The following is a 25875-nucleotide window of genomic DNA, read 5'->3' as shown; positions in this document are numbered from 1 at the left end:
TTTGCTGAAATTCTGTCGCACGTAAGGCGCTGTATAAATCCAAAGATGTATCGCATTGTGTAAATCAGCTCGTGTGCAGGTGCTGGATGGATTACAGCGACGACTTGGGGAGGTCGTCATCCAGCAGTGGATTGACCATGGCTGACGGAGATTTGCATTGTATGCACAGATTAAGAAGCTGGTCTCCGAGTTAACAAGCTGCCTGCCATTGGTGATATGGAATGGTTGTGAGCACCGTTGGGAAACATTGTTTATCAAGCTTAAAATCTGACCTCCACGCCGCGTGACCGTATGTGTGCTGCTCATAGCAGGTGTTACATGCTACGGATATTTTAATCTAACGCGGTAGATACATGGACACCTGACGTTCCCCTTGACATTTCTATTTACCTCGCTGAATAATATATACTGGGTTGAGTACACAAAGTCCAAAGTGAGTTACACAGCTCTGCCGATCGCAAACTATTTCTGTACTGAATTCGGATATCCTGATTAACGGAACCCGCGGACAATATATGCCCTCTACTATATACGCACACATACGAAGCAATATATTGACGAGATTCACGAGTCCACTCGATTGTACATACAGTACTTTACAAAACGCATGACATGCACGCACGAACCTTAAAATAGGGATCTGTAAAGAGAGCGCAGCGCAATTAAAAATTTAAGTCCATCGATTTAAAACCCCGGATCAAGTGGATAGGGGGCCTGCCTTGGCTGCCCTTGCTTCTCTTGGCCACACAGAAGAAGCGCCCCGGTGGCTCGCCCTTTGGAGAAGAGTGTGGGTGGTGGTGGGGGGGTGTTCTGCACAGGCAAACGAATGCATTAATGCGAGGAGGCACCGCTCATATATTTGCATGGCTGTCAGCTCTTCGCACTCTGGGCGTCCGTCACCGCGCCTCTGCTCGCGTAAATTGACTCGGGAACCCGTCTCTGGTTTTGCTTTTACAGGCGCCGAGTTTGTGCAAGAGGGGCGCACACATCCTCGCACACTCTCACGCACTCTCACCCCCCTCTCCGGTCCTGTGTGAGATGCACACAGGACCCCTCCTACCGGGAGAACGCCGCCCTTATTAGAGTGAGCAACGCCACGTGTCTGCCAACGAGGAGCCTGAACTGCGCCAAACGAGGACCCCCGTGTGTGTCACCCCCCCCCCCAGTCCGTCCGTGGGAGAGCTAGCGGCTGCCTCGGTTCAGCGACGCCCGCCTCTGCTCCTGGGAATCTCACAGTCCGTTTGCCCTGCAACACGCAGCGATGTGCGCGTGTGGATCGACCACAGGCGCGTTTTAACTTCGGGACGACTTCCTCTTCCTCGTCGCCTGAACGTGCACCCAAGCAAGTTTATTCTCGCAGCAAAAAACCTCACGCAAGAGGCGTTACGAAACACCGGCGCTTCAATATTACACAGTGTTCCTGCATAGTGGCAGATAGCAGACCTTTTCTTAATTCCTGGTTCGTGCGCTTAGCCTGTGGATTTTTGTTCTTTAATTTGTGAGATGGGCTTGGAGATTTTGGCCGATTCATCCGGACCGTTTTCACCTGGCGGATAGAGATCGCAGCTCTCATGGCTCAAGGCTCACCTGCGCTCAGGACTCTGGCGGCTCTAGCCTTGCTGGGTAAGTGTGTTTCTGCCGTGTACTGCAATTGTACCACGAGGACGTGCTCATATATGGTTCTGTGACTGTCGTAGACTGCCAGTTGGCCACTCTTTGCAACTCTCTGTGCTTATATTCACATCTCTCTCGTACAGGGGCGTTCAAATAAACTTATTTTCGTATTTGATAGAATGTTTGGGGAAAGTGCTGAGTAAACATAGTAAACAGTATCCGCGTTGATTAGGCGCACCTCCCTATGAATATGTCCACTTGAGTTCGATTCCTGGCCACGGCTAACATCGGTAGCAACTGCTATGCGGACCGATCCATAACAGTGCTCTTTATACCAGCCGTGGTACAGTTTGGTCAAACAGCCACGAAGGCCGACACGGCGTAGGGAAGTCTCCATCCAGCAGTGGATTGGCAAAGGTCTACACTCTACAGAGTATCACATTGGAGTATATGTTATGAAGCCGCGTGGCTTATAGCGGTATTAACGAGATAGACGGATGGATACCCGTGGTACGGTAGGCAATTTATTTTGGGAATGACCACAATGTTTAATCTATTCCAAGGTAGACGTTATACGTATTTATGAACGGTTGAAGGTAGCATAATGTGCATTTTAATTATATTTTGCAAAACTATCAATTGTAATGTTTATTTGAGGGTCCCTTGAGAACAGCCAATTAGGTAAAACTATATAAATGTATTACACATGTAAGTAGATTACTGTGTACATATAAGATATATGTGTGTGCATGCATGCACGTGAATACGATGCTTAAAACAACGAACTTGAATCATTGGCATTGCTAATGTAGCTTGTTGCCTAGCAGATGTGTACCCACAGCTAAACTGGATAATAATGACACAATCCGTTGGATGCAGAATGAAAAAAAAACGTATCCTGGATATTTACGTTATTCTGTTTCTCCATTGTGCATGGTAAATATTAGCCTTTTAGCGTAAAGTAGTAGGATTAAATATATGAAATACATCTGAAGTTAACCTTCGATTGATCATTTTTTAGCTCTGTATAGTCTGGCCAGCTGTTTATTCACAAGTCTTAAAAAAGTAGGTTACCACTCAATTATATTTGGGTTAGTGGTGGCCTAGTTCTGGAGCATTTTCCATAACCTTAACACATTTGGGAACGAGTCTGGATAAATGAAGACATTTAGAAAAAAGAGCGACCTCCAACCTGCTTTGTTCTTGACCCCCTATGGTTGATTTTTTTTCCCACTAATTAAAAGATGCGGCTGGTAAATATGATGGGAATTCACACATAATTGGATACCTAGACTTTAAAGTAAAGGCACTGATGTGGAGGGGGTTAAGCAACAGTGGCGTAGAGAGCATTAGGTCATAATTTGTTTGAGGCTCTTGTAATTGTTATACTAACCAAGTACAAATGAACGTCAAGCATAACATTGGAAAGGAGGTCATAACCAGATATAAGCTGACGTCTGATCCATTAATAGAAACCTAATAAACGGTTAAATAATGCTTTCGTAATTCTCATAAACATCATGAGCCATCATCTATCCTCTGATGGATGAAGCCCTCCCCAAGTCACTTCAATCTCCCACTGCCTTACAATGAGATAATTCATGTAGCTCCTCTCAAGTGTGTTTCCCTCCTGTAGCTATTGTTCTTACATTTTTTTTATTCTAAGACAAACAGTACAGGTACGGTGTTATCATGCATTACTGGTGTAAAAAAAAGACACGCACTTATAGATAACCATCTTTGACCGTGACGTAGGTACGAATGCAGTGTAAAACGCGTTCACATTTCTGGTGCTCTTTTAAAATTGCACCCCCAAGCGGCTGTGATGGCAATCTGCAAATGCTCTGGCAGTTGCGATGTCCATTGAGAATTTCCGTCACTCCTGGATCTGTGTGCATCTCTTTAGCGACTGTATTGCCTTAAAGGCATTGTCGATATGTAACCCTTTTGTCGGGTCTGCATGGCACGTTCACTCTAATCCTGACAACGTCGACAGCTCTACCAACTGCCATCTATGCTCATGCAAATGTACTTCTTTTTTTGTTTCTCATACGTCTTACTCAAGCTAATGTTGAAAGGGTTGTCAAAGGGGTCGTCCATAAATGACGTCACGCGATTTTGGACGATTTTTGACCCCTCGTCACACGGCGTCACAAAAAGTCAGACCCCCCCTCAAATATGACGTCACAAAGCTCTGCCCCCCCCCCCCCCCAAATAAAACATGCTTCAAATCGCTTTAAACTATTGTCATTGCAGTGCGTATTTCATGTGGCGCTGCACTCTGATGTTGTAGGAGAAAGTTTTATTAAAAAGTATATTTAATTAAGTAGAACGTGTTGTCTATATTTATTTAAAGTTGCGCATTTTGATGTGACGTCACATTTCTCAAACTCCCCCCCCCCCTCGTCACAAATCGTCACAAATGTCTGACCCCCCCTCCCCCCTAGGTGCGTGATGTCATTTATGGACGGACCCAAATTTAAATGCATACGTGCATGCATGTACCGTATGCACGTATGTTTTGACATGCTCCTGGATTTTTGTATAGTAAATAGATTAATCAAATGCACTGCGTTCAATGCAAGCCTTTGTTTATTTTGTAACCTGGCACAATGGTCAGCATACTGCACTATGAACCCGGTGACCTGTGTTTGTTTCCGAGCCATTGCTGAAATCAGTGGTTAGATTAGTCTAAAATGGTCCTGGTTGGCCCCCACACCCCTATTCCTTTAACATCCACCACTGATCAGCATGGTGAACTATGGTCAAACAACCTCTATATCCTGCACGGTGTCCAGAGGCCTTAATCCTGCAGTGGATTGACAAACGTCTATACATGATGAATGCCGTGTCAAGAGGAATAACTTTGCATATACCAATGCAGTATCACAGTACATAATTACGGAACACATTATTTTTAAGGTCGGTACATATTTAAAATGAGGCCAGTTTGAAAATGACACAATACATTCGTTTTTAACAAGGACACCAATAACAGGGAAAGTGCAATGCTAAATGCCATTCCTTCATTTGTGCAGGGTGGCCTTTCGCCCCGGTCCATATGTGCAATGAGCTGGAGCTGAAGAACAACCTCGACACGCAGTGCCTGATCATGTTCAAGAGCCACATGGAGGAGCTGGGATCAGACTACTGGTGCGACTGGCTCATTATCAGCAGGTGCTTACTACACCCTCTCTTTTTCATTCAGCCAGTTGCGGTAGCCCATCTCTTTCGGAGGTAGCACTCAGTACTTATTCATCATTTGCGATGCACACTCGCACGAGGGGTGCGCAATTTTTTTAATAAAACACTGCATATGCCAGCAGGAGTAACATGACGTCCATAATGTTGTCTGTGTGTGCACACCAAACACACATTTGAAAAGGTTCTGATGCAGCCATGGAGGTGATTATCCGCAGTTTTTATTAGCCAAAAATAAGTTATGTTTGAAAGTACACAGATTTTTACAAAAAAATTAAGTTTTCACTCCTCAGTGAAGAAAATCAATTTCTATAGAGAACTCTTCAGCAATATATTAACCCATTGAATGTTTGCAAAATAAATCCATTGCTAAAATCACTGCTTATGAAGTAAATAATTGTCAAATGCAGTGAGCAAATATGCCGTTGCATATAATTTGGAAAAATAATTCTTCAACCACCCATAATTCTCAAAAGATATTACATTCTAATAATCAAGCACTGTTCATAGGTCATGCAGCAAGGAGATTTGTTTCTGTACATTCAACATTTTCTTAGATAAAAAAAAAATGTTTCAAATTGTGCGACTGGGGGTTGTTAAAATGTGAACACTCTTTTTGAAGCCCAATATCCGCATACAAATTGATATAAGAAAACAAGTAGTATAAGCAGCACAGTTTATCATTCTTTGAGTGTCAATTATATCGCCAACAGTTACAGAGGTAGGTTTAATAATGGGAACACTGGAATCTGATCTCCCTTCGTTGACAGCAGTGTGACGTATCCTGACAGAGAACAGTCCTTGAACAAGACACAGCAGCTTGGCTTCCAGTGTTTCAATCATTCTATTTCCTGCTCTCTTGACAGCAATAATTATATCGGGTGTGAAATGGGACTCCAATGTCTTTGACTTCTTCAAAGCTGGATACATGTACATCAAATATCAATTTAGGATGGCTACTTTGTCAAACCATCAGTGGTCGAACTGACTTTAATAATGTGATGCACATAAGTTACGATTGTTTATAAAAATTATTCCTTACTCTGATTGAACTGCCCATAAAGCAAGTGTTGATATAATTATTTTTTACGTGGCATTTATTGCAATATAATTGTTTTCCACAACATTGCGATTTGAGAAGTTGATTTAATGTCATAAAACACCAAACATCTCTGAATAAATCAATTGAGTGGCTAAAATTATTAATTAAATCTTTTTTTTATTGGTGCTGAAAATTGGAATACATTGAAATTGCTTTCATAAACATCCATGTCAGGTGTATATATTAATAACGACAAAACAAGGCAAATAAACTTCTTTCCAATGTACTGCTTGATTAATGAACCGTGTATGTTAGGAACTTACAAGATAAATAGAAAAAGGATGAGCTCCATTAACTTTCTCAGGCTCTGTGCTGTAAGGCTCTTTAACTAGTACAGCTGCTATTGCATCATAATACATGCTTTTAATTTACAAGATTAAAGTTTTATTGGATATTTTCAGGATTAGTGTCCACAAGGTCAACATTGTACAGTTAATAAAACTGCTGCTGGTAAAAGACAGTTTTTTTCACATGGAAATAACATCCCTACTTTGAGTCCATATGTATCAGTACATTGACTATCATGGACACATAGAGCCAGTAGAGATGACACTTGAAAACTGATGTCTACGAGAACCAACACACAGGGTTGCCTGAAAGTCAGTTTACCGAGAATATAATATAATGTATGTCTATCTCCATTAATGTATTTTGTGATACTCTGGGGAAGAGCAGGGGCTATACTATGAACCCCTGTTTCCTGAGTTTAATCCCTGGCTATAGCTAACATAAGATATAATTGAAAACCTGAACTGATCAATTGGCATGGTGAAGCAAGGTCAAGCAATCTCCATGACTGACAAGGTGGTGGGGAGGCCTTCATTCAGCAGGGCATTGGCAAAGGGCTGTACATGATCCTAATGACTGCATTTGGCTTTCAGTGCACGAGTAGTATTGACAAATCACGTTGTTAGTATTGAGACAAATAGCTTTATATTAGATACACACCATTACTATATGATAATTGCATTGCATGTTATGGTGTGAATACGTTAATGGAGCTAAGAACTTAAAAAAGCAGTGCCTTTAGCGATATAGAGTGCTTGGATATACTGAATAACTACAATTCCTTATTCTTACAGTATATCTAAAAAGTCACTGGTGCCAAAATCTTGTGTTTAATGATTGTGTTTTAACATGTACCTTTTTCATGATATGAGTTGAGTATTTACACGTACCAATGACATTCGTATTATGTATGGTAATCTTGCCTCGCAGTACATTGAGCAACATTGCGATAACGTGAATATTATGCATCGATGCAATTGTGGCTGGACAAATTTTATTTTCGATTTTGCCGTAGACAAATATTATTTTGGAAATTGCAGCAGCCATAAGCAGGGAAATTTGCTAAACGTGCAGATGCACGTACACATAACACATATACCCAGTAATATTTTCTGAAAAGTTATTCAGCATATAATTTATGTATTAACTTTTCATAACTTCCACATTGTATATCCTGATAAACGTACAGTATAATGCTCTCCCATCCATGTATGGGGAAAGTGCAATATAATGGAGAACATTCGGATGCATTTTTGTCATCTTGTGTTATTTTAATAAAATCTAACACATTTGGCACATGGATGATAGATGATGAAGGTTTACATCAAATTTGCTTTTCTCAGACCCTTTTCACCTCTGAAACCCCATCGCTGCACAGGGTAAAGTGAAATGGTCTATCACACGCAGCTAACATGCTGGCTTGGCAAAGAACGCCCACTGGGGCACAGATTGTAAGCTTAAGTACCTTCTCAGTCTTAGTCACTGCCAGAAACCCTACTACCATAAAATAGAATAGTAAACAAAATCATAGATGCATAATCAGTATTTGTGAGGTGAGAGAACAGCACGTGTTGGTATTGAGTAATTGTTCAGTAAGCATCCTTTGAAATTCAACGATGCCATTGCGTGGAGCACAGGCTATGCCATTGCTGCTTTACTAATTAAAGTTGATATGTGAACATTGTGTGCCACGGGAGGAATGGAAGCAATACTATGTTTTAAATTGAGATGTTCACATAGCCAAGTGTTGGTTACTGTGAGTCACACAAATGGTGCAATTCACATATATTACACAAAATCAGTATTAGCAGCGTTGTGAAGAATATAATTAACTAAATAAACAAGCAGACACTTTGTCTCCTTCCAATGTCTCATTTTGTCTACTTATGTATTTAGTCAAATGTAGCCTTTTTTCCACATAAATCCACACTGGTGAGAGGCTTGCCCTTTTCTGTCAATTGCGTGGCAGCAAATATGGACAGCTATATTGACATTCATTGAGCACACACAGATAAGATTCCAATAGGCACTTGGTGAGGTGAAGAGATTAACGTTCTCCAGAAAATGTGTACTTTACACCAAGCAGAAATAACTTATATATATGTAAAAAGAGTCAAACAGCAAAAGTAATCTTGCAATGACTTTATAATAATGTATACTCTATTGTGTACATTGAATCGCTGCAAAGGCTCTAGAGGAGAAGCAGATTCGTGCTTGCAAGTCTCAGAATTGAAAGCCCAGACAGGATTGATTTGGCTCGGCAAACCTCAAGAGTTGGTATAATGAACAACAGTGGGTGACCATAAAATCACTGTCCTATACAGTGTATATATGGGCTGCTTATATTATGTGCCTTCGATCTCATCCAATAAATGCATCCGATCTCGTCTGATCTCGGAAGCTAAGCAAAGTTGAGCATTTGGATTGGTGAGTGCCGGACACAAACAGGTGCTATGGGCTGCTGTGTTACTTTGTCGTGGGCAACAGAGGACAAGGACTATGTATCGAAAGGTATTGTTGCACTCAACTTAAGTTCTTCCACAGCTTGGCTCCTTGTCTTCAACTTGCACGACCCAACGTGGTGAACTATAGTCAAATAGCCCTGACGACACTCACAGGCATTGGAGAGGCCCTCATCCAAGAGTGGAGTGACCACAGGTGTGTTCATGTAAATATATATGTAACAGGAATGCGAATTTTCACCGCAAGAGAAATGTCCATGCAGTTATTTTTTTATTGTTGACAATGTATTTACTGAACATTTGCATACCTTTGCATTATTAATATAAAGATTAGAAAGAGGTTGGCTAGTGGACAGCATACATATTTACGAAACACACACACAATAACAATTGGCCTTTTACTATGCATTAGTTGTTGAAGGAGATATTTTATCGCACACAGTTGCTCTGTTGGTGATATATTTTTCAGGGCCTCAGTGTGTGCAATGTCCCGCTGTATTTGGTTCAGTGAACAAGTCTCGGCAAATTCATCATTCCTTTTGTTATTTCAACAAACCACATGTGTGCCTTTTAGGATGCACCAACAAAGGAACTATTCATTATGAAATGCACATACACCAACTTCGTTGACAAATAAATGGCTATTTTTAGCACAATGTTTTCAAGAGTCATAGCTCACGCCCTCCAGTCAATGTGCATTGCCATAGTTATGTATTCGATGTGTATCATTTGAAAATAATGAATGTGATTTAGAAACATACGCAGTTGCTACACTTCGAGTAATATGTGCAACCTATGACTTTTAAGCTAAATTCGGGTAGTTAAAGTTTAATTGGCATTAAAATGGTTAAGAAATGCCGACCAGTTTTCCACATATTTAGAAAAATCTAGCAGTGAACATTACATTTTTCAGTTAAAAAAGGAATGTTTATAGAGCTGCCTCCGATCAGCACGGCTTTCTACGGAAGTCAAAATTGTAATGAATTAATTTATTTTTGGCGACTCCGTCCCACCGCACACATAAACGCCGTGACCCACCTGGTGCGGATCATTCTGTTGTCATGTCGGCATCCAAGCGCAGCAGCGAGGACGAATGCGCACAAGAGCTGAACAAGCGAATGCACTCCATGCTCGGGTATGGGCAGGAACATGAGTCTTATCCAAAGCTGCTCAAACTGCCGACACGACTTAAGTCCTTTTTTTGTCATAACGGTATGCATAATACAGTGAAACTACGCCTGTTAGATAATACTTCTCTTGTCCGTATGTATCTGTGCAGATAGGTTTTCTTTTGTGGTTAATGACGGCGGCGCTGCGATCTTACATTGACATGCTAATCTCTGATTTTACATTTACATGCAAATTTCTAACTTTAACATCACTAGCTCCGCCCACTTCGTTTATGACCCTTGGGCTACACCCATTTCAAACCTTTAAAACAGCCTGCCTCAGCAGCTTTCCCCCTGTTTTTTCTCCTGATGACGATTGCTTGTGTTGCCATCGAAACGTCGGGATATTTTTTTTATTTTTTATTTACTTAATTTTATTTTATTATAATTTTTTCTATCTACGTGACTTTACCGAAAGACCCAAAGAATACAAATTCCTGCAGTCACGAAAGCTTTGAGTCAAGGATAGATCATTGTTTTTTCGATCGGCAGGTCATGTGTGGTGGGGTAACGTGTGGAGTACTCCTGGCCACTGTGCAAGAGGAGAGCGAATTCTCTCTGAAGCTCCTTCCACACGGAGACCACCGCGGGCAGTGGCGTGAGCAAGCAACTGCAAGGCTGCACCTCTACCTTTTATTTAGCCATATATTATTTATTGATTTGTTTACCCATATATTATCTACCGCCAGGTCTGCCGCCCGTGCAGTTGGTACGTTCCCACAAGTGCGATTCGGTGCTTTCGGGACTAAAATAGCATTGAAATCCATTGCCAGTTCTTGACTTTCGGAATCGGTAATCAATTCTGAAAATGATGAACATTAACACGAGGAATGAGTGTTTATTCTCTGGTAGAAATACTTCCCCGCATTACTTTTAGCATTTTAATTTTGAATTCACGAAATGCAAATTTGTTTTTTGGCAAACTAAGTAATTAATAAAATATGAATACTGAACACCTTAGGCAGCTTTTGACTGACATAACTTGATCATATAGTGTACAGCATGAATAGCATTGTAATTAATGCAAGTTCATGTAAATTAGAAGTATGAATGTTACCAACATGAACTATTTATTCCGTGCCTTGTATCTGCGTTTTCCTCACTGTCCCTTTGATCATTCTTTATTGTCTAATGGGTCAGAGCACACAATGAATTTGTTTTAAATATGTTTGAGGCGATATATATAAACAATGTATTTGCATTCATATGAGATGTAATGGGGGTGGTGGATCAGGAACTATATTGCTGAAGGGGGAGGTTTCTTTGGATGGGGAGCGGTAGTTCAAGCTTGTTGCACGCTGCGCTACGAACCTGGGCACCCGAGTTTCAATTCCGCTTACGGCCAACACCAGTGACGAATTATTTGAACCGCTCCTGCGCTTCCCCTAGGGCAGGGGTCGGCAACCAAAATAACAAGAAGAGCCATTTCTTTCCAATTCGGTACAAAATTCAGTATTTCAAGAGCCGCAATGCATCTGAGTACATACTGTACATACGTACATATCGACAAGAAGCAGCCCGTAAAGAGCCGCATGCGGCTCCGGAGCTGTAGGTTGCCGACCCATGCCCTAGGGAGACAAAGGCTGTCGGGCGTGGTGCTGGCCACCCACCCCCTCGTCGTGTGCCATGCTGGCCTTCATAGGTGCTCGCGAACAGCACTTGCCCCAGAAGCGTGCTACTGGGGGAGCTTTTTTCTTTGGATGGAGCTATTTGTGTATCTTGGGCGGTGGATTGGGTTGTGTTTGCTTCTCTTTGTGCTTCGGGATGCCATGGAGCACACTGCGCTTCCTTCAGGGGCTTATCTTAACAATGCAGATGTATATTTAGAGAAAATTGAATGCAGTATTTATTCCAGGTTTATTAGAACTGACTGGAATTGAAAATGAGCCCGAAGCTTCGATAAAATGTGAAGAAGAATGCGTGAAGATATGCCACGTAAAATAAGACAGATGATCATTGCCGTCAAGGATGCGTACAAGATTACCAGAACCCATCAAAATATCAACAAACTACTAAATGAGAAGGGTTTTTTAATTCTATAATATGTGTAGTGACGTCAGCCGCTAATTATTATGAATGGGGGGGGGTCTATTTAAGTACGTTCCCTGCTCATGATTATGAATGAGGGGGGCTGCTCGATGTGGAGTGACGTCACTTGTGTATGATTATTAATGAGGATGGGTGGGGGGGTGTCCATTTGGAGGACGTCACCTGCTCATGAATATTAATGAGGGAGGCTGGTCGATGTGGAGTGACGTCACGAGCGTTAAGGACATATTCCTGGGTGATTATAGTCGGTATAAGGCAAACATTCAAGTGGGTGTGCTCAGGAGGAGCATTACATGAGGTGCAAAGCAACATTATTTTCGTGTAATGCTAAGATATGCTGAGCACACAAATTGGAATTCGGAATGCAAACTGAAATGCCTTTCGATGGAGATGTGTCTGAATTAGTATATGGATATAAGGACACGCTGAAACATGCACTAATTTGGTTTTACATGTAATTGGCAATTTTTTATTCTGCCATGACTGGAAACACTGCATATGCATGAATAATATCACGTATTCTGATTGTGCACACCCATACTGTGGAATAATCGCCACAATTTACAGATCTTCGTCAATCCACTGAAATGACGGCCTCCCCATAGAGAGGGGGGGGCATGGGTGTTATTTTACGATGGTTAACCATGATAGTGAGGGTTAATAGAAGTACAGATGCGGGAACGTAGAAGTACAGTACAAATACATTTATGCTGTTTTACTGTCACGTAGCCGCAACGAATTAGGGAACGGAATTCGATTTCAAAATACATTGATTCGCTACAACGTTGTAAAACACACATTTAAGAGAACGCAATTGTTTGGGCAGCGTGTGTGACGACGCATTACCTCACAGGGCCCCCTAACGGGCGATCAAGTCTCAGAGTTTACAACATTTCCATGCTCGATACATTATGGATCCTCTATTATTTTTACGCGTTACGAAATACGACGAGGTCATGTTTTTTTTATTCCTTATAACTAGCTACAGAAATACTTTGCAGTAATGTGCATCTCCTCGAATCATACATGGCTTCTGAAAGTCGACAAATGGTAATGGTTTTAGATTTGAAGCTTTCGTGATTGCAAGGATACATACTCTTTGGTTTTTTTCGGTAAAGTGGCTTTGACCAGTGTTCGTAAATTGCAAGGCCTACGGGCCACCAGCGGCCCCTGGTGGCGTTTCGTGGGGCACCTGACGTGCTGACCCCCGACAATACACAACATGTGAAAACAACCCCAACGTGCTGTCAAAAACAATCGTTTCAAATGTGTGGCGGCCCTCACATCGATGTTTTACCAGCGAAAGTGGCCTCCCTCTGAAAATGAGTGAACACCACTGGTTTACAATACCGCCATACTGCACACAGTACGCCCTTCTTTAAATGCCATCGTCTCTGTATTTGCTTATATTATATTATACATTTTAAATTGTGTGTAATATGTTGGTTTTCTTTTGTGGTACTTGTCATATTTTTCTGCAAAATTTGACCGATTTTTGTTCGAATATATAGTTGAAACAATGGTAAAATAGGTTTCAATTTACATGTAATCGGTAACATGTACATACACAAGTCACGTGAAAGATATTACATAACAACAAATGGCAGGGTCAATTTTTGGTTACTATTTTGAAGGGGCACTAAATTCTTTGATTGCCCAGGGAGAAATGTACGTGAAGGCTGAGCTTGAGGCCACAGGACAGTTTGACGTTCTACCTTGCCACAGAGGCCCCTTTAGTCCATGAGCCCAGATCCTATTTCTCACTTGTTGGGACCAGCTAAGGTGGCATAACTCCAATTGCTCCCAATTTCTCCATGGGGCCAATAACAGTGAATTGTGTGAGAACCGTTTGAAATTAGTGGGCCATCAAGTGATCAAATAATTTTGCCAAATAAATAGCTACGACTACATTTTTGCTATTATAGGTGGTGCGTATGTCTTCTTTGGCCTATGAACTGCTTGTAGATGTTGGTTTGGCAGGACAGTGTGATTGCTGCCGATCCTGTTGCAGTGGTGGTGGAGTGGATAGCGCACTCGTGCTGTGAACTTGGCAAGTCCGAGGTTGATTTCCAGTCACGGCTAACATCAGTGGCGAGTGATATCTAAACCTGTCCAGGGTCCGGGTCTCCACCCACACTCTCCCCCTTCACTAACCCGCACTGACCAGTATGGTGAAGTATGGGCAAACCCACTAAAACGAAACAATTTTATTTTATGAGGTCAGGCCCACTGAGTTATAAAGCTCTTTTTCAGAAGCGACCTGGCCACAAATGATAGCTCAACAAAGTGTCTTATCATGTGGAAATGCAAAGCAGCCAAATACTATAAACGCATGTCTAAATGTGGAGGGGAAAACCAGAGGGCCCAGAGAAAAATTCATGCGACCACGGGAAGAACATGCGAATTCCAAATATACAGACGTTAGGGTTGCGGTTGAACCCATGACCTCCTGTATACCAGGTGAGGTAGTTAACATCTCGTCACAACCGACATGGTATGGTGAGGATTTCATTCAACAGTGGATTGAAACGAAGCCTCTGATGTATTCGATAAGGAATCATGCCAAGAATACACAAGCCACGTTGATCAAACCCCCAGCAAAAATGTTGACAAGACTCCTTTTGCAGCACAATAACAATCACTTGGTTAAACAAATTACACCCAGTTTTAACTGTTACAGGGGAAAACGACTATTGACGAATACTTATGCATGCAGCTGCTGGCTGAAAAGTACTGTGGGTTTTTGCTAAATTTTGCTCTCTGTATTGACACAAGGAAGGTTTTCAATTATCTCGACCAATGCAGCCTCTGGCTGTTCCTACAAACCATCAGCACACCTCTCAAGGCCATCGATCTTAACTGCGTGCTGCACCCCCTAGATGAATTCAAGTGTTGTTCGTGTTTAGCCATTACATGTCTTTTTGGGAGCTTTTCTACTTATTCTACGCTGTGTCGTTGTTCTACATTATTCTATGTTACTCTATGCAACATGTTCCAACAGTGCTATTATGGAATATATATATACACATTCCTGCCAATACGTTGTCTTAAAGTATCTTCAAAGAGTGGTCAGCCTGTCTCCACGCTCAACCAGGCTTGGTGCACAACTCATCTTCTCTGGTGGCCCAAGGCCAGTGGTGGAAATTCCATATTCCTATCGAGGGGAACAGTGTCGTTTTAGGGCAATCACTGTTGACTTGTAAAAAAATGTTTTGACACATTTTATCAGCCTTGGGTTATGAGCCAACCTTGTGACTGGGATTTTTAAAAGTCACAGCCTTTCGATTGGCAAAGGAGTGCTCGAACACAAGCTGAATCTAACCAGATGCTGCACTGTAATGGATAGTGACTGCAATGTACTGCAATAAAGTGCAGTGGTTTCTTTACTGTCACTGAGAGGAAAAGAAGACACTGGTGGTTTGATTGACCGGTCTTTTTGAGTGATTTGAAAAAAAATGGCTGAAAGCCATCATTAGTGTATGCTTACACGAGTGCAGTACATTATTGGGTTTACTTGTGTTTTTGAAACACAATCCAGTGCTGTTTTCCACAATAAGCTTTATACATTTTAGAGGGATCCTAATTACATTTTGAAATAGAGGAATGCTAACGTTTGCACACACGTGCCTATTATGTGGATTTAGTAATGTATTCAATTGCAAAGTGGATCAATTTAAGCTGTAATGTGGAAATAAAACCAAGCAGAATGAAATCTAATAATTGACTAAACAGATGAGTTAATAACACTTAAAAATGCTGCGTATACAATACTAAAAACAACTGCGGAGGGTTGTCCACTGCAGTCATTAAACATTAGAAATGTAATTGTTCTAGTAAGGCTGAGCAGGTTTTAGAAAATTCAGCTCCTATTAAATGTAACCAATGCCAATGGACTTTCTAAATCTCCGATCGCCCACCTTCAGATAATGTGCAATGCAGGCTACTTGTGTTAACTGTTTAAGAGGATCACATTGTAAAATAGCCAGGAAACTGACTAAATGGGATAATTCGTACAACAAATACATCCAATCTAAGAGATGCCAACTTTCACCTCGTGACAAGACCTACCACAAATGTCTTAGTTTTGTAACACGTGAGTGTGAGTGTCTCTTCTGCTGCTCCTATCGTCTGATATGGTCTTCTTTCTTTCTTTCTGTATTTTCACTTCGGTGCATTCATCTGAATCAATAGCGGTTGTTCTTGGATAGGGAATTTCCACAACCGGCTCAGGGTCGCAAATGGGAGAAGAGTGCCGCTTCACAATTATTTGATTTGGAAACCAATTTGATTCTGCTACTCGAGCAGCCTGTAAATGTATTTCATTGATACGTATGAACAATGACACACCATTGCTCCATTGCATGCATCCCTTATCTCACTCTCTCGATGTCTATGCCTGCCTTATCTGTAAAGCCTCTTAGACACCATTTTGCATTCAGATGCTTTATATACATATATATATTTTTTTAAATCGAATTCCATTATAGCATTGTTTGCACGTTGCACAAATGCAAATATATTATTTGCTCGTGACCACAAAACGGCAACGCCAGACAGATATAAGACAAGCTGCTCCCAGGCTCCGGCAATTCTCAGTACACGCTGGTAATTTTGCCAGCAGCCAGCTGAGCTGCCCCTATTAGCTCGGTGTTATATTACGTGTCCCTGCAACCTACGCTGCCACTCCCCCAGCATGCACTTTTGAGTGGAATTTTGGGCACGTCTCCAGTGTGTCCTGCATTGGACAGCCGAATGATAACTGCCGCTCTATAATTCAGTGAATGTTCCAGAAAGAAACAGCTGCATTGCACTAACAAATCTTTCTGAGAGATTCTGTTTTTTTTTATGAACGCAGCAATATGTCTATTTAATTTAAAACATACTTTTGATGTCTGTTTAGCAGGGCCTGTACCGATTTCCAGCCGTGTACTGGTTAGCGGCACAGCTGTTCTCGGCTACCCACACGGATGAGTTTTTTTTAAACCCACGGTTCAGGGTAACCCATTGGCGTATACAGGGTGCTTAAACATATTTTAACACTTCTGGGAATGTGCAACAACACCACAAGAAATACGCATCTGGACTCTGGGGACCACCTGGAGAAGATTCCAGGCATGTGTTGACAATGATGGCGAGCAAGTGAAGCTATTAACATTACATTTATTACCATCTTTGGTTCTTTTGGAAAAGTCACTTAGAAATAAAATAAAGTAAATAATAGAATACGACATTTCGATTGCAACACAAGCAACTGTCATCAGGTGTGAATGAATGCAAGCTCGGAGAGAGACGCATACACAAAGAGAGAGACACACAGAGAGAGAAACACAGAGATAGAGAGAGAGACACACAGAGAGACACACATGGGGGAGAGACACATAGAGAGACACACGCAGAGAGAGACACACACAGAGACACACAGATAACTTATCTGCGTGTGTGTCTCTCTATGTGTCTCTCCCCCATGTGTGTTTCTCTCTCTGTGTTTTTCTCTCTGTGTGTTTGTCTCTCTCTGTGTCTCTCTCGGTGTATGCGTCTCTCTCCGTGTCTGTGTTGTCTCTCTCTCTCTGTATATGTGTCTCTCTCCGAGCTTGCATTCATTCACACCTGATGATGGTTGCTTGTATTGCAATCGAAACGTCGTATGCTATTATTTATTTTATTTTATTTCTACTTGACTTTACCAAAATAATCAAAGAGTAATTCCTGCAGTCACGAAAGCTTCAAATCAAATTTGTTATCATGTTACAATGTACTATCCGTTCTTTTTCCATTAAAAACGATAGTCCCATGTAAGTGTTAACATTTTTTTTAAGCACCCTGTTATTTATTTAAGTTCCTAAATGTCAGCTTGTCAATACAGGTACACAACATGTTGAATACACTTTCACAGATATAATTGTCCTTATTATTTTACAATAACAATGAAAATAATTGCTTCTAATAAAATTGTAATAATCATGCAACACATTTCATTATGTGATAGATTGCCTAGCATTGTAATGCCATATAAACAAGTTTTCATCTTCTTTGGGTCTTTCGGTAAAGCCACGTAGATAGAAAAAATAATAAAAATATCACGACGTTTCAATCGCAACGCAAGCAATCGTCAATCCTGCAGTCACGAAAGCTTTAAGTCAAGTTTTCATCGTCATGAATTGTGTTTTATTTTATTCACAGTGGAATTAAAGCCTCCTATCATTTAACTTGACAATTTCACCTCCACCCGGTTAACGGTAGTACTCAAACAGATGCAGATGCGAGTTTGGCTTCTCTGTGACATAGAGACCGTTTAAGTCACTGATAAATGCATGAATGTATCTATGTATGTATGAATGAACTGTTTTAAATGCCAGCTCCATCATCAGAAGTTACTGTATTGCCTTTTGGAACATCATAATTTGCTGTAAACATAACCTGTAACTGCACGATTTCACTTAGCATATGCCATTTACTCTATTTAAATGCTTACCTATAACGGAATGTGACCTTATGCCATGACTGTAAATGAGAATGAGAATTTTCCAGAAAAATAGGTTTGTAATATAACAATCAGTAATGACTCGTAACACTGAGGTGCATTTGGATCATGAATGATGGTTCCTTGGCAAAAATGACAATTTCCTAAAAGCATACTTTCAATATCCCAAGGTTTGGAACCAAAGCTCTGTCCTCTGGTCATACTTCTGTGATCTTATTTTGTACATCTTATAACATATTACTTTATTGGCTGGAGATGTATATCAGCCATGGCATACTGCAGCAATGTGTTTTGAGCTGTAGTGAAAAATTGTGCAGTAAACAATAGGAAACATCTTTCCAGTATAATGTTCTGAAGCCTTAATAATTTAAGAGTCAAAGGGCCCTTGTGCTCAAATGACCTTTGGATGACCTTCACCCCTTTTGGCGACCCCAAGGGAGTGATGAATAGAAATTTGACATTGAAACGGAGTGGCCCTGTCACTCACTGGATAACTACTGCTCACTTCCCACAATAAAAACATTAATTTGTTTTAAATCAAACCTCAACGTGATACTCAGGTGATTCTTGTAAATAAGGCTCTCCTGGTCTCTTGACTTCTCCCTTGGTTAAACAAGTAAATTTGAACTTGATGACTGTCTCAGTTGTCCTGCGACCCACAATTCATCATTTTCAACAGTCAGTCAAGTGCTTTATCACAGTGCCACATAGCTAGTTGCTATGCATTATGTAATGTATGTATTTATGTTGGTGCTTCTTTTGCACTGCATATAGCCAACCGTGCTAATCGAAGGAAACATTTAAATATTACATACAGCGAACAGAGAATACCGTGCTAAAGCTCTACACGTTTCCAGGCTCAGCACAACTGTTGGCAGGATATAAAATGCATGCGCGAATGGACCTTGAGCAATGTTCCATCTATCCCTGGCACTGTCCATAACCAGTGTCATGTGTCTTCACCGCCCCCCCGAACCCAAACGACAACCCACGGGCAGCCTCTACAACGCGCTGACCAACTGCACGCAGGAGAAGGCAGGGCAGAGCGACTGCTTCTGGCCCAACTCGGTGGTGGACGCGTTCTTCCTGGACGTCCACCGCCGCTTTTTCTCCAACTGCTCCCGGGACGAGCCGGTGCTGGCTGACCCTCCGGACACCGTGCTGGGGCTGCTGGTGGCTGGCCCCGCCATGCTCGCCGCCGCTCTCACGGCGCTCATCGTCTGGCTCAGCAAGCGGCGGGAGGGAGTGGCCTGAGCGGTGGCGTGACTGTCGAGTGTGCAGGCAGTGCAACTGCACTGGTGGACGGACTGCGAAGAGAAGGGCCGGTGGCAGGCAGACAGGGGACCCTGATTAAATTCGTCGCAGTGTAGCACATTTCAACCATGCTGCACCTCTGGGCCTGACCTCCACCTACATTCTCCTCGTGGTTGGAGCAAGCGTCCTTCCAATATGAACGTACTTTCTCAGCATTTTTCCTGCACACGAGAAAGCTAAACAAAGCAATGCCAGATTTAGGATTTTGTGGGTGTATCTGCACGGCAAAAAAAGCCTAATCTGTTTTTGGGGGGAGATGATAATCTCTCTGCGTATGTGGACTGGGTAATTTACATTTAAATATTGAGGTAATGACCTGGGAGTTTTATGTTTGGAAAATGAGCAGAGAAAATAGAGAAAGATGGAAAGAGCAATGGTAAGTCTGCAGTGGAGCTGAGTTATAGCAATCAGTCACAATCTGTGTCCTATGGCAGCCTCCACTGGCCTTGCTGCTGCTGTTTTGTTAGATTTTACATGGTCTGTCAATATGCAGCAATGAAGAGTATATATGGCAAAAAAGTACCAATTTGTTCACTGTAATGTGTTGCTGGGATTGTTCATGTATTTCTGGCTTGTATTTAAACGACATTAAGTCGATTCATATTGTTGACCATTAGAATGTGGACAAAAAGTAAAAAGCCACACTGTTGTATACCACAAGTCATCCATCATCAACAATAACAAATGATACAGAATCTGCTGCAGCACTTCTCGAACTTTTGGAACCCAAGTTAGCGAACAAAATGCCCTATTTGCTGAAATTCCAAATGCCATCGTTATTTTTACACTTTGTGTTGCCATTACCAGGAATTTTAAATTGTGCAGCCATGAAGCTGGGTAATCGATATCACATATATTCCCCAAAACAACTGTAACTGCTGCCAATGTTTCATTGTTATCATAGTGATCACAATTCATGGATCCAGAATTGATACCTGTCAAGGCAATTGAAAAATCTCAGCATACTCTATTCAAGTGTTCAAATACCAAGCAGTTAAATTGGTAATAATCTACAAGCACTCATTTTGCAGTCCTTTTCAATGCATTGGTCGTTGAAGACCTCTGCATATCATGGCAGTCATGAGGAGTGTGTTACCATACCTCACCACACTGATCAATGTGGGTTATTGATATCAGATATCACTCGCCACTAATGTTTCCCTTGACCAGGAATTGAACGGAGGCCACTGGGCTCATAAAACACTGTGCAAACCCCTGTGCAATTGCTCTCACCCCAGAAAGTAAATGGGTTTACTGCATTAAACCTATCAGCAGATTCCTTGTGGTGGTGAGAATTGTGCTATCTTCCGACTGGCTGCACCACACGAAAGAAGCGGCTCAACTTATTTTAAGGCAGGACCTTTGACTCAAAATGCATGAGCACTCTATGCACGGTTGAACATTCTCATTCATATTTATGCATACCGTAATTAAATGTGCTGAGGATAATAAAATTGTCTGCCAATCTCTTCGTATTACAAATCCATAACTGCATTGCATCAAGTCACGTGGCAACAGGCGTTGGGCATCTGTTAACGTTCCAGAGTCGGTGGTGGAAATTTCTCAGTCCTTTGGTGGGGGTTGTCTCACCAGATGACAACCACTGTTGACGTCCCACCAAGAGAGATGTTCATTGGATGTTTGTGAAATGTATGGAATCAGGAGGAACGCTGGGCTGAGCAGACCCCGGTGTGATTTGCACCTCGTCTCATGAGTAAGAACCCGCTGCTGTGCCCACTAAGCCTCGACCCAGCTGAGCCCAGTTTCTGAATAATGAATTACTAATAAGGCAATTAATTATAAAACATAGAGTTTGAATCGCTGTACTGCATATGAAGATTGTCTGAGCATTTTAAATGGCCCGGTAAACAGAAAAAAAACGCACAGTGTGTGGTGTATAATGTTTTTTTAGAGGCAGACATCAAAAACTATGACAAGGCTTCTGTCAATGTGAAAGCCCAGGGGTTTTGAGAAACTGCACATGACTTTTTCAATCACAGTTTGGGGCTGCAATTCAATCGCAGAATGTATTTATTGGTTTGTCTCGACGTTCTAGTGCATGTAGAATCTCTAGTCCTTTGTAGGGTTTACGTGAGGAAATTGCAGTATATTACAATGTGCATTTAGTATATAGCGTGCGCATAAACAGTGGGCATATTAATTTCAGAGCGAGAGGAAAGTTAGTAATAAGGCAATGCAAGGATAAATCTGAACAGAGGCAGGGTTTTGAGCATGGGCAAAGAGACATCTGTGAAAAAGAGCTTCATAGCTCATCGGATTCCTCCAGTCAAAATAAAAAATAAAGATTCTGATTTCCGGACAATGGAGGCTGCAGACGAGAATGATTGACGTCCCACTAAGTGAAGGTTGCCTGAAGGCTTACGACAGGAAGCCTGGAGCGAGAGTGTGTGAACGGGAGTAGAATGAGATGAGAAGAGATATATAGGCAGAGGCGAGGCCATTGAAGATTTTAGGAGGGTGAGCGTGATGCTGAAATTCACCTGAGATTTCAGAGGGAAACAATGCAGTGATTCGAGCATTGGGGTGATGTGGTCTCATGTCTACGTGCAGATGAGAAAACTGGAGCTTTGGATCGTAAGCATAACAGCTCACGACCTATTTTAATGATGAATCATTGCATCATTAATTGACATAATTGATGAATGAATTCATTGTTACATCACATGGCTGATTGTGTAGTGCACTTAGGGAAATGTAAGCGGAAGCGACGATGACAATTAAATATTAAATAAAGACTTGCAAATACAATTTGTATGATACTTTAGCTAATAAACACCTACGTGTTAACTGGAATTCTGGCTTATATGATCGTTTCCATTGGTATGATTTTGAATCAGAGTTAGGGAGTGACGTGGGATGTGTGTTGTGTTCATGACGGGAAAAAAACTGGGCTATGCTAAATATTGTCACCTGATCCCTTGAGATCATGGGGTGATGTGGTATTTGTTATTTGTCCTTAAAATTAGCTCTAGTAGGATGAAATATCTCAACATAGTAGGTCAATTATAAATACGCACTGGCATTCTTTTTTGCGTGTGGTTTTTGATTGGAAGAGATTTTGGCCCAAAAATGTACATTTTCAAAAAAAGTAAAGCCAAATCCATTGCAGCCCAAACAAGATTACCCTCCAATGCCTGCTGTTGTAATGGATTGACTGTGTTATGTGATAAAACATCACAAGAGGGATATGCGGGGGCCACATGAAAATCCATAAAGTTTTCGAGGCTTCAGATTGAGTGGGATTGGTGATCTGGCACTGATTTTGCAGTTTTTGTACCATCTGTAATTGTTAACAAACATGGCTATATATGCATCCCTACATGCCATGTTGTACAAGTAAATAAAATCTAAAAATAGCAGTACTATAGTAAAATGTCAAAATGATAAGATTTACACGATATATTCTGTATATGATTCTTATGGCGGTACCCCGGGGAACCAAATAATACAAAATCTCCGAGACAATTATTTCTGGGACACTATTTTTTTCAGGGGTGTTACTTAACTCCACGACTGGGGTACCAATCAATCCGAAATCAGTGCTACGCAGCGAGGACGATTGCGCTCGCGTATGCGCCACAGCTCGTCGAGATGAGTCGATTGCCGCATCGCCGACCATCAACAGACTAAAAATGACTGCATCACGGACATTATGCGAGAGCCGGGGTACTATGGTACCTCGGGGTACCGCCATAAGGTTCACATAAACCTATTATCAAGGCGACTTGCAATTTTTTTGTGAAGTGGACAACATTCTGCAACATTATGTAATGTAATAAGTGGCTTTCATTTATCACCGTTTATTAACGCAGACATGGGCAATATTGCCGAATGCGTTGAGTTTTCGTGGGGAATTGGCAAGGTTGGTGAGTTGTGGCACACAGTGCATTTTCCATAGTTGGAAAACTGACTTATATATAATTGTTGAGTTTCTTCAGCTTTTAATTTAGTTAAATAAAGAGTATTAGACTATTGTATGCTCAATAGTGAACAGAAATGTTACTTAGAGCCTGAATGCATTTTCAGGGTGTAAACAGTTGCTCCAGCCAATGTGTGGCATGTAACGTGTAAATATAAAGTGTGACAAATTAGAAGTTAGTTTCTCGGTGAGATGTCTAATATCGTTAGTTATTTTATGAAGTTTAATGTAAAGTGCAATAACCCTTCTCATGTGTGATGTCAGGCCTGTATCTAGCATAATATGCACACAGTATAACCATACTCTAGTGGCCCTTATTTCAGGCACAAAACTGATACCCAGAGCTGGATTGAATTTCTCTTTAGTCCTGGTCTACACAGGCCCTTACCCAGCTGCCCACTCCGAGTAACTGGGCCAGAATGAATGGGGCTCACTAGAGCCAGATGGGTTTATCTTGACCTCGCACTAGTTTGCACAGTGTGGGATGTTTGAGGCTAGGCCACTATTATGGCCCTTGAAGAGCTCAGCTCAATGTCAACATGCAACTAACGCTTTTGATCATCCGGAACTGATTACCATGCAGTTTGTTGTCATAGGCTCTGCAAGATCTGCCCTCATATTTTAATTAGCTGGTTGACTTGCTGCCAGTTTTCCAAAATAAATATGCCGCTGTGGTGAAAAGAGAATGAGTTTAAGTGGCCATACTTGTTGGAGATAACTTCAAATGCCAGTGGGGGATCAGCGGTTGTTTTCCAAGTTAGAGTACAGTCTCAGTTGGAGACCATCACGAATGTATGAAACAAAATTATCCCCGTGCTGTTATGCTGGTAAAGTTTTGTTATCTTGTCAGATGGAAACACTTTCATCGGAAAAGTTGAGTTTTTTTTAGTTAATAATAGAATTTCATTTTTTTGCAGCCTGAACGTAACCTTTAAAAAAAATATTGCAGTCTGAAAGTAACTTATTTCAAATGTTAAATTTCAGAACGTTGCTTATATTGTTCTTGTTTGTATTACTATGTTTAGCTTTACACTTGTACAAATGAATGACTACGTCTAACATTATTTAGTATATTAAAACTCATTGTAATTATTGAATTACTTTATGAACAAACAGCTGAGTTTCATATATTTTGACAATACTTCATTATGTCAATTGAATTGTCTAATATTCCTTCACACACTATTAAAATTAATGCCAAGGTTGTCTTTTGTTGCTTATTAAAGTGTGATCACATACACAATTACGGTCACAAATGAGGGCTTACAATAATTGATTTAAATATGACATGGCAGAATAATCTATCTGCAGGCGATTGCATCAGATGTGTGACGAAAATTTACTTTGATGTTTAAACAAAAAAAACTCTTCATAGTCAGATGTTATTTTCAAACGTATTTTTGCATGACTACTGCACTTCTTACTAAATTATTTATGGTCAATAAAACAAAAACAATGAAAATCAAAGGCGCACGTGACGATTGTATGACCGCACTGGGAAAAAAAAACTGGTGAACGCTCACGCGACATTGTCAGATACAAATGCGCGTTCATTAACAGTGGAAAGCACTGTTATAGTGTGATGGGTATGGATGGCAACAGCTGGACATTGCAGAGGCACAGAAATAAGCATGGGCTGTATGAGCTGAAGTGTCAGCAAGCAAAGCCTGGAACGCCACTCGATTATGGAGAGTTAGTGTCGACCTATGCAGTCGTGCACTATATATCTCAGCCTGAACAACCACATCCATCATTCCTGCTTGGATAGCCCTTCTATAGCTGCTATTTTTTTTATGACAGCATGCTTGATTTACTCAGGCATCTCATGTTTACAAGAACAAATAATTGCCCCAACCCAGCCACAGTTATTTTGTGTGTAAGCACTCAGCACGTGGTCAAATACGTGTTTCTTTTCATTAATCCATTGTATATGATGCACTCGAACAAAACGATATGAGCTAAAGTCAAACACAGGAATGAAATGGTATGTGTACATTGTATGATACATATAGGGTATCCATAAGGGTATCATACATTATTTTCATAATTACTATTAGACATGAGTTTGAACTGCATGGTTGAAATGTATATGATGCACTCGAACAAAACGATATGAGCTAAAGTCAAACACAGGAATTAAATGGTATGTGTAATTTGTACGATATATATAGAATATCCATAAGGATATCATACATTATTTTAAGAATTACAATTAGACATGAGTTTGAACTGCATGGTTGAAATGTTGGGAATAT

General features: G+C 41.1%; 1 protein-coding gene across 1 annotated transcript; it reads left to right on the top strand.

Moving 5' to 3' along the window:
• The first annotated feature begins 1056 nt into the window (after positions 1 to 1056).
• Positions 1057 to 25082, top strand: LOC144729081 (receptor activity-modifying protein 1-like). The gene is made up of 3 exons (XM_078608973.1): positions 1057 to 1623; positions 4653 to 4791; positions 19365 to 25082. Exons 1-3 carry the CDS (start codon positions 1572 to 1574, stop codon positions 19618 to 19620), a joined length of 447 nt encoding a protein of 148 aa, XP_078465099.1. The 5' UTR covers positions 1057 to 1571; the 3' UTR covers positions 19621 to 25082.
• The last annotated feature ends 793 nt before the right edge of the window (positions 25083 to 25875 follow it).

Source organism: Lampetra planeri, chromosome 2 (assembly GCF_965212315.1).
Source record: "Lampetra planeri chromosome 2, kcLamPlan1.2.h2, whole genome shotgun sequence".
In the NCBI taxonomy this organism is placed as follows: domain Eukaryota; kingdom Metazoa; phylum Chordata; class Hyperoartia; order Petromyzontiformes; family Petromyzontidae; genus Lampetra; species Lampetra planeri.
Note: the sequence above shows the minus strand (reverse complement) of the source record. Positions and strands in the feature narration are given on the sequence as shown.